This window comes from Orycteropus afer, unplaced genomic scaffold (assembly GCF_000298275.1).
Source record: "Orycteropus afer afer isolate SDZICR_OR568_19922 unplaced genomic scaffold, OryAfe1.0 scaffold00039, whole genome shotgun sequence".
NCBI classification, from domain to species: domain Eukaryota; kingdom Metazoa; phylum Chordata; class Mammalia; order Tubulidentata; family Orycteropodidae; genus Orycteropus; species Orycteropus afer.
Genome location: NW_006921626.1, coordinates 12,354,080 through 12,364,942, shown reverse-complemented (window position 1 = coordinate 12,364,942; position 10,863 = coordinate 12,354,080). Strand labels below are relative to the sequence as shown.

General features: G+C 36.0%; 1 protein-coding gene across 1 annotated transcript in view; it reads right to left on the bottom strand.

Moving 5' to 3' along the window:
• Window positions 1–10,863, bottom strand: part of DNAH14 (dynein axonemal heavy chain 14) — a 792,430-nt gene that overhangs the window by 77,863 nt on the left and 703,704 nt on the right. Inside the window, exon 75 of the mRNA XM_042780425.1 lies at window positions 2,315–2,417. Within this exon, the coding sequence (XP_042636359.1) occupies window positions 2,315–2,417 (103 nt within the window). The remainder of the gene's footprint in view (window positions 1–2,314; window positions 2,418–10,863) is intronic.

The following is a 10,863-nucleotide window of genomic DNA, read 5'->3' as shown; positions in this document are numbered from 1 at the left end:
TATTTTCACGCAAATTCTTCTGCTAGTTGGGGTTTAGTCCAAATCTGCATCCTTTCCTTCAAGGCTCAGGGGTCCAAGATTATCTTCTGTGTCTGTATTTATTGGTTTCCCTTTTCTTTGTTGAAGAGGGTCTGTGCAATCCTTCTGCCTAGTCCGCCATCTTGCCCCGCCTCGAATCTTTTTATTTTTGTAGGATTGGTTTTAATGCTCCCACTTTTATTTTTTAATTTTAGATATTTTCAGTACCTTTCTCTTTTTTGTCAGTCTAGCTAAAGGTTTGTTGATTTTATTTATTTATTTATAAAACAAAAACAGCTTCTGGTTTTGTCGATTCTATTGTGTTTCTCTTCTATATTCCATTAATGTCTGCTTTCATCTGTGTTATTTCCTTCCTTCTGGTAGTTTTGGTGCTTGGTTTACTCTTCTTGTTTCTCAGTTGTAAAGTTAGGTTATTGATTTAAAATCTTCCTTATTTTTTAATATAAACATTTACCACTGGAAATTTCCCTTGAATATTGCCTTTGCTTCATACAGTAAGTGTTGGCACATTAAATAGTCTTTAAAATTTTTAGTGGCAACATATTATTTCATCATATCAATATACCACAATTTATTTGTCCATTTATATTGTTGAACAGAAATATTTTTATTGCTATGAATAATATTGGAATGATTACTGACCTCATCCCTGATTATTTTCATAAGATGGATCTCTAGAAGTGGGTCATTGGATCAAGTTATATGAAAATTTTAAAAGACTCTTTACATATATTGCTAAATTCTCTTCCAGAAAGATTTTACCTTGTCAGCATTATGTTTGAGTGGTCATTTCATAGTACCCTTAACAGCACTAACTATATCATAGCTGTTTTTTTTTTAATTCATAAGACACAAACACATAAATTATTTATTTTGTCTCTTGGGAGTAAATTATAAATTGTTTGCTGCTTGTCATAGTTGTTTTAAAAGCAATCTTTGCCAATTTGATGAATTGTCAAAAGTATCTATTTTTTTTTTGATTTGCATTTCTTTCAATATTTAGAGGTTGAACTTTTTTTCTTTATATGCTTATTGATCTCTTGTGTCATTTGCCATTTTTTTCAAAAAGGAATATTAGTGTTTTTCTTAATTATTTGCAGATGATCTTCACTTTTTAATTAAGAAAATAATATTCTCTGTATAGAGAGATAATTAGATGTGAAAACTCTCATAAAGTTGTATATATGCACTGATTAAAATTACATTAAAAATATATTATTAAGAAAAAGTTGCTCACATCGATGGAGACTTAAAGTCAATTTATAGTAATGAACCTACTTAAGGTGACAGTGCCTTTTAGGTCTGTCCTTCTCTGACACCTCATTCTTCTGTCTCCACCATTTCTATTTTCTAGTCCCCCATCCCCTCCCCATTCTTGGTCAAAGAGAGGAGGCTGTTTGATATCACAACATGCTAGAATTTATCTACCATAATCCTGAGTCTCAGACTAAGAGTTGTGGATTGCTTCAATTTGTGTTCTCTCTTTCTAGGAGCAGGGCTGTTGGGAAGTAGTTTAGTACTGTTCACTTGGATAAATGTATACTCAGAAGACTGGGAAGAAGTAGGGAGATGTATGAAAGGAAGTAGTTTCTGTTTCCCAAGAGTAAATTTGATTTCTCCTTGGGATGGGTTGGGACACTAGCAGGAAAGTGCCCCATTCACCCTGATTTCCTCCATCCCCATTTCAGTTTTGTTAAAGGTAGAAGAGTAACTGTGTTCATGTGCCTGGGCACAGAATTCTGCCTGTATCATTAGTTAGTTTTCTCCACTATTGAGATTTGATCTTTTGGTCAATTATATCCTTGTTCAACAGGATTGACCAAATCTTAGAATTTATGCAACTTTAGTTGTAGATATGAGTGGAAATCACAGATAATCCTAAATTAGAAAATTTTAGTCAATAATTCCAACGTGATTTCTAACAGATCCTCTCCATAGAATTAATGAAACAGGAAAAAACTAGAGAAGCTAAGGACAGGAAAAAAATGTTAATTTTATATATTCTTATAATTTATAATTCTTATAATTGTTTATAACAATTGGAAACCAAGATTTCTTGCATGAAAAAAACCAAAAACCTAAATTGTGAATAACTTGAAAACAGGAATTTTGTCTTGTAGCATGCTTCCTGGTCCTCAGTATAGGGCTAAACAAAGAGCAGACACTTGGCATACTAAAATTAGCACTCTTTCTTTAACATATTACAAAGCAAGGTGATTCATATTCAAAAGGGGTCCCTCAGTCAATATAAAAATCTGTTATACTTTGTCCTTACCTTTAAACTGTTTTGAAGGATAGGAATTGGGAAAGAACTGTCTGATTTTGAGCTTAACCATAGTCTAAACTCAGGGTCTATTGTTACATTTGGACTATTAAGCCTGAAAAAAAAAAAAAAAAGAAAGTATAAATATTTTAATGTGAAAAATTTAAACTCCAGCATGTTCTTAGAATCATAGTATTTCAACATTTAACATGATCTTACAAATCATTATAGCAATAAAAAAAATCAGACTACTCATTGACTTCCATTTAAAAAAAACTAGCTATCCTCATAAGTACACAAGCAATATATGCTCATGCAAAATAAAAACAACTTTACAAAATTACAAATTAAGAATTCCATTGGTCAACTCTGTGCAACTGAATATCATTATAAATGATGATAGTAGCAGGTTATAATCTGTTTAATAAAATAGGAATCAGTGAGTCCATACTGATAAAAACAAATAAGTGGGCAAATAAATAGGAGAGAAGGAAAAGCTCTTCTATAAGGAAAATCATTTAGTAAATGTAGAAAAGGAAAAATAGAAATTGTAGAATGGAGGAACTTGGCAGATAACATTATAATTAAATCACAAGCTTAAATTACTCGGTACTCACAAAGAAAACACCTAAAAATAACACAAAAGAGAAGAGAATTAGATTTGCTCACTACAAAAACGAAATAACCAAATTCCATAAAAGTTGGCAGTATTAGAGGAAATAAGGGATAAAGAAGGCATTTGTTGTTGTTAGTTGCAATTGTGTCACTCTCAACCATGTGACTCCATGTGTGTAGAGTATTATAGGACACACACAAATAACAAAATGGCAGATGTAAGTCCTTTCTTATTGGTAATTACAGTGACTGTAAATGGACTAAATGCTCTAACAAAAAGGCAGACAGTAGCAGAATAGATATATGAAAAAATTTATCCAACTATGTGCTGTCTACATGAGATCCATCTTAGACCCAAGGACACAAATAGGTTGATAACAAATATTCCAGGTAAATAGTAACCAAAAGAGAGCTGCTGTTGTTGTATTGTTATGTGCCCTCAAGTTGGACCTGACTCATAGTGACCCCTCCTTGGGTTTCTGAGGCGGTATCATTATGGAAGTAGATTGCCCAACCTTCCTTCCAAGGAGTGGCTGCTGGGTTTGAACTGCCAGCCTTCCGGTTAGCAGTTAAGTGCCTTAGGCACTACGCTGCCAGAGCTCCTAAAAGAGAGCTAGTGTGGGAATATTAATATGTTGACTTTAATCAATATCTGTTATATGAGAAAAATAACACATTATATGATAAAAGGGTCAATTCATTAAGAGGATATAACAGTGTTAAATATATATGTATCTAACATTGTTGTTATGTGAGTCCCTAAATATATGTAGCAAACACTGACAGAATTGAAGAGAGAAATAGATAACTTTATGATAATGGCTGGAGACTTCAATACAGCACATTCACTAATGGACAGAATAAATAGAAGAAAGATCAATAAGGAAACAGAGGACCTAAATGACCTAAATACACCAACTTGACCTAATAGACATTTATACAACACTTCACCCAACAAACAGCACAATATACTTTGCTCTTCAGGGTGCCTGGATCATTCTCCAAGATGCTAGATCATAAAACAAGTCTCAAAAATGTAAAAAATTCAAATCATACAATGTATCTCACACACACTATGGAGTGATTAGAAGAAATTAATAAAAATAATTGTGTTTTTGTTGTTGTTAAGTGCTGTCGAGTCAGCTGCTCCTCATAGTGATCCTGTGTACCACAGAACAAAACACTGCCTTGTCCTGCGCCATCCTCACAATCCTTGCTATGCTTGAGCCCATCGTTGCAGTCACTGTATCCACCCATCTCCTTGAGGGTCTTCCCTTCTTTTGCTGACCCTCTACTTTACTGAGCATGATATCCTTTACCAGGGAATGGTCACTTCTGACAACATGACCGAAGTATGTGAAATGACGTTTGGCCATTTTCATTTTTAAGGAGCACTTCCGGCTGTACTTTTTCCAAGACAGATTTGTTCATTCTTTTGGCAGCCCATGGTATTTTCAATACTCTTCTCTAAAACCACAATTTAGATGCATAAATTCTTCAGTCTTCCTTATTCATTGTCCAGCTTTCAAATGCAAAAGAAGCTATTGAAAATACCATGGCTTGGGTCAGATGCACCTTAGTCTTCAAAATGACATCTTTGCTGTTAAACAGTTTAAAGAGGTCTTTTGTAGCAGATCTGCTTGTTGTTGTTGTTGTTAATGTGCCGTCGTCGAGTCAGAACCGACTCATAGCGACCCCTCTTTGGGTTTCCGAGGCAGTATCACTACAGAAGTAGATTGCCCAACCTTCCTTCCGAGGAGTGGCCAGTGGGTTTGAACCGTCAGCCTTCTGGTAAGCAGTCAAGTGCCTTAGGCACTATGCTACCAGAGTTAGTGTAATAATAATTGGAAAACACAAATATCTGAAAATTGTATGATACTCTATTGAACAACCAATGAGTCAAGGAAGAAATCAAGAAGAAATCACAAAATACTTAGAGATGAATGAAAATGAAAACACAGCATATCAAAACTTATGGCATGTAGTGAAAGTAGTGCTCAGAGGGAAGTTTATAGTGGTAGAAACCTACATTGCAAATACAAACAAAAGTAAATCAATAAGCTAATTGTAGACCTTGAGGAACAAGAAAAAGAAGAGTAAACCAAATCTAAAGCAAGCAGAAGAAAGAAAATAACAAAGATCAGAGCAGAGACAAATGAAATAGAAAAACAATAGAGAAAATCAAGACCAGAAGTTGTTTTTTGAAAAGACAAGTGGTGGTGGTGCCTAAGGCATTTGACTGCTAACCAGAAGGCTGGCAGTTCAAACCCACCAGCCACTCCTCAGAAGGAAGACTGGGCAATCTACTTCTGTAGAGATATTGCCTCAGAAGCCCAAGGAGGGATTGCTATGAGTCAGAATCAACTCGATACCAGTGAGTTTGGTTTGGTTTTAATGAAGGAAAAGAGGGAAGATGCAAAATCAGTAGAGTAGCCGATGGGTTTGAACTGCCAGCCTTCTGGTTAGCAGTCAAATGCCTTAGGAACTACGCTACCAGAGCTCCCAAAATATTATTTATATTTTTTCCCAAGATAATGATAACCAAATGCTTCCACAGAGTGGCTGGTGGGTTTGAATCACCAACCATCTGGTTAGCAGTCAATTGCCTTAGGCACTGTGCTAACAGAGCTCCTTAATGAAAGCAGGGACATTAAAACCAATCCTATAGAGATAAAAAGATTCATGAGAGAATACTATGAATAATAGTACATCAACAAATTAGATAACTAGCATAAAATGGACAAATTTCCAGAAACACATAAATTCTTTACTTTGACTCGAGAAGAGATACAAGATCTCAAACAACTTTTAACAAATAAAGAGACTGACTCAACAAGCAAAAACATCCCAACAAAGAAAAGTCCTGATCCACATAGCTTTACTGGGAAATCTGCCAAACATTTCAGAAAGAAGTGACTGATCTTACTTAAATTTTCCAAAAAATAGAAGAGATAGGAACATTTCCTAACTCATGAGTCTATCACCACCCTGATACCAAAGCCAGTCAAAGACATAAGAAAGAACACTACAGACTAATATCCCTTCTGAATATAGATGCAAAAATCCTCAACAAAATACTAGCAAATTCAATCCAGAAGCATATTAAAAGATTTATACATCATGACCAAGAGGGATATATCCCAGGTATGCAAGGGATACTTTACATTAGCAAATCAATCAGTGCAATACAGTACATTAATAGAACAAAGGAAAAGAACAACATGCTCATCTCAATTGGTGCAGAAAAGGTATTAGACAAAATTCACCGCCCTTTCATGATAAAAATACTGAACAAGGTAGGACTAGAAAAGAAATTCCTCATTATGATAACAGGCATTTATGAATAATCCACTGCAAACATCATACCAAAACTGCTTGTCAGTTTGTTATACTATGGTGTCTCACATGTTGTTATGAAGCTGAAAGCTATGCCATCAGTATTTAGGTATTTAAAATACCAGCAGTGTCACCCATAGTGGACAGGTGTCAGCAGAATTTCTAGACTAAGACAGACTAGAAAAAACAAGGTCTGACAATACAATCTACATCAGTCAATTAGTCAATGAAAACCCTATAGATCACAGATTGGGAAAAAATTTTCAGAAACTCTATGTCCAATAAGGATCTCAAAACAAAACAAAACACCCCTAAAAACCTTCTACAACTTAATCACAAAAAGACAAACAATTCAATTAATCAAAAAATGAGCAAAAACCATTTCACCGAAGAGAATATTTCAATGGTCAACAAGCACATGGAGATATACTCAATGTCATTATCCACTAGATAGATGCAAACAAATCTACAATGAGATACCACCTCATCCCGATGAGAATGGTAATGATCAGAAAAACAGAAAACAAAAGTTGTTGGCAAGGTTGTAGAGAAACTGGAACCCTCATTCATTGCTGGTGGGAATGTAAAATGGTGGAGCAATTGTGCAAAACTGTTAATCAGTTCTTCAATATGTTGAAAATAGAACTGCTATATGATCCAGGGGGAGCTCTGGTAGCTTAGTGGCTAAGGCATTTGGCTGCTAACCAGAAGGCTGGCGGTTCAAACCCACCAGCCACTCCTCGGAAGGAAGGTTGGGCAATCCTACTTCTGTAGTGATACTGCCTCGGAAACCCAAGGAGGGGTCGCTATGAGTTGGGTCCGACTCGACGGCACATAACAACAACAACAACAACATATGATCCAGGAGTCCCAATCCTATGCATATACCCAGAAGAAGTGAAGGCATGAACATAGACAGAAAGTTGTACACAAATGTTCATTGATGCATTTTTCATAATAGCCAAAAGGTAGAAACAACTAAAATGCCCACCAATAGATGAATGGATAAACAAACAAACAAACAAATGAACAAAATGTGGTATATACATACAATGGAATACTACTCAGCCATAAAGATAAATGAAATATTGATGCATGTCACTACATGGAAGAACCTTGAAAACATCATGCTGAGCTAAGTACGTCAGTTGCAAAAGGACAAATTCTTTGATCAGCTACTTATATGACATAAGCAAATATACAGAATCCAAAGATTATTCATGTTACTAGGGATGAGAGGAGAAAGGAAAGGAGGAGTTTTTGCATAGGGTGTTGAGTTTATGTTAACGGTGGTGAAATAATTTGGACAAGGATAGTGAGAATTGTCATGTAAGCTGAAGAATGTAATCAATGTCACTGGATCGTACATGGAGAAATTGTTGAGATGATATATGTTTTGTTACATAAATTTCAACACAATTTAAAAAAATGATGAAAGCAACAACAAAACAACCAACCCACCAACCAAAACCCTATGGATCACAATATATTGTCTAATATAGTGTGGGAAGATGAGGGCCCTAGGTTGGCAGGCAATGATGTGTTCAAGTATGAGCATTGTGTAGGACCAGGTAGTATTTTGTTCTGTTGTGCATGGGGTCACATAAGTGAGAGCTGACTCAATGGCATCTAACAGCAACAGCGTCTACAACTACATCATACTCAATGCAGAAAAGACTGAGAGTTTTCCCCTTAAGATCAGAAACTAGAAAAAGATGCCAACTCCCACCACTCCTATTCAATATTATAAGTTCAAGCCACAGCAATTAGGCAGGAAAAGAAAAGGTATTCAAATTAGGATGGAACAAGTAAATCTATCCCCATTCACTGTTAATATGATTGTGTATATAAAAGACTCCAGAGAATGCACAAAATAGCTGCTTGAGCTAATAAATGAATTCAGCTCAGTGGTAACCTTACAACATATATGAAAACTAACTAAAAAAGAATCAAGGAACTAAATGTAAGAACTAAAACTATAAAACTCTTAAAGGGAAAAACAGGAGTAATGATTCTGGACCTAGCTTTTAAAATTGAATTTTTAGGTACATCATCAAAAGCACAAGCAACAAAAGACAAAATAGATAAATTGGACTTTATAAAAATTAAAAACTTTTGTTCATCAAAGGAGCTCATCAACAACAAAGGGACAATCTATAGATTGGAAGAAATATTTTGGAAACCATATATCCAGTAAGGGTTTAATATCTAGAGTATATGAAGAACTCTAAAACTTAACAATGAAAAGACAAAAAAAAAAAGAAAAATTGAAAAGGGACTTGAATAAACATTTTACCAAAGAAGACATACAAGTGACCAACAAACATGCAAAATCCTCAGTGTCATTAGTAATTGTGGAAATGCAAATCAAAACCACAATGAGATTACCATTTCACATCCACTAAGATGGCTATGTGGAGTTCTGGGTGCAGTGGCTAAGGCATTTGACTGCTAAACAGAAAGTTGGCAAGGCAAAGCCACCAGCCACTCTGTGGAAGGAAGATGGGACAATCTACTACTTCCATAAAGACTTACCAACTCAGAAACCCAAGAGGGATTGCTATGAGTTGGAATCGACTAGATGGCAGTGATTTGGTTTTTGGTTAAGATGGCTATGATTCAAAAGAAACAAAAGTATAAAACAACAGATATTAGCAAGGATGTGGAGAAATTGGAACCCTCATCCATCGCTAGTGGAATGTAAAATGCTATAGCCACTCTGGAAAACAGTTTGCTGATTCCTCATAGAACTACCATATAACCCAATAATTACACTCCTAGGTATATACCTAAGAGACTTAAAGCAGAAATGATATATGTACACCAGTATTCATTGCAGCACAATCCATAACAGCCAAAAGGTAAAAACAACCTAAACAGTCATCATCAGATTACTGGAGAAACAAAATGCGGTACATACATGCAATAGAATATTACTCAGCCATAAAGAGAAATGAAGTCCTGATGCCTACCACAATATGAATGAACCTTGAAAACATTATACTGAATGAAATAATTCAGTCACAAAAGAACAAATAGTATATGACCCTATTTATATGATGTATCTGGGAGACCAGGAAGGAAGTGAGGTGGTACAGCAGATTTGGAGTGGCTGACGGAGGCCAGGAGAGAGGCAAGGTGGCACAGCAGGTCAGAAGCAGCTGAGTGAGGCCAGGAAGTGAGTGGAGCAGTTTGGAACAGCTAACAGAGATGAACTTGTCTATCAGTTTGTCATATTGTGGTGGTTGCTAAGATAGACTTGGAAGAAGGAACAGGCCATCCACTTCTCAAATAATTGGCCAGTGAACACCTTATGAATAGCAGTGAAACACTGTCTGATGATATACTACTGGAAAACTTTATGAATAGCCCTGAAACAATATCTGATATAGTGCCAGAAAATGAGCCACTCAGGTCAGAAGTCACTCAAAATATGACTGGGGAAGAGTTGCCTCCTCAGAGTAGAGCTGACCTTAGTGATGTGGATAGAGTAAAGCTTTTGGGATCTCTATTTGCTGATGAGGAGCTCTGGTAGCATAGTGCCTAAGGCACTTGACTGCTAACCAGAAGGCTGGCGGTTCAAACCCACCAGCCACTCCTCGGAAGGAAGGTTGGGCAATCCTACTTCTGTAGTGATACTGCCTTGGAAACCCAAGGAGGGGTCTCTATGAGTCCCGGCCGACTCGATGGCACATAACAACAACAACAACAACAATTTGCTGATGAGGCACAACTCAAGACGAGAAAAAAACAGCTGCAAATACCCATTAATATTTGGAACATGGAATGTACAAAGTATGGATCTAGGAAAATTGGAAATTGTCAAAAACAAAACAGAATGGATAAAAATCAATATCCTAGGCTGAAATGGACTGATTTTGGCTATTTTGAATCAGACAATCATATGATCTCATATGGCAGGAATGACAAATTGAAGAGGAATGGTGTGGCATTCATCATCACAAAGACAGTATCAAGATCTATCCTGAAGTACAATGCTGTCAGTGATAGGATAATATCCACACGTCTACAAGAAGACCAGTTAATAATACTATTATTCAAATTTACACACTAATTACCAAAGCCAAAGATGATGAAATTGAAGATTTTTACCAACTTCTGCAGTCTGAAATTCACCGATCATGCAATCAAGATTTGTTGATTATCACTGGTGATTGGAATACAAAAGTTGGAAACAAAGAAGAATCACTGGTAGTTGGAAAATATGGCCTTGGTGATAGAAATAATACTGGAGATTGCATGATAGAAGTTGGCAAGACCAATGACTTATTCATTGCAAATACAGTTTTTCAACAACATAAATGGTGGCTATACATGTGGACTTTGCCAGATGGACTACACAGGAATCAGATCAACTACATCTATGGCAAGAGGCAATGGAGAAGCTCAATATCTTCAGCCAAAACAAGGCCAGGAGCTGATGTGGAAGAGACCATCAACTGCTCATATGCAAGTTCAAGTTGAAGCTGAAGACAATTAAAACAAGTCGACAAGAGCCAAAATATGACCTTGATTATATCCTTCCTGAATATGGAGACCATCTAAAGAGTAGATTTGATGCATTGAATACCAAAAAAAAAAAAAAAAAA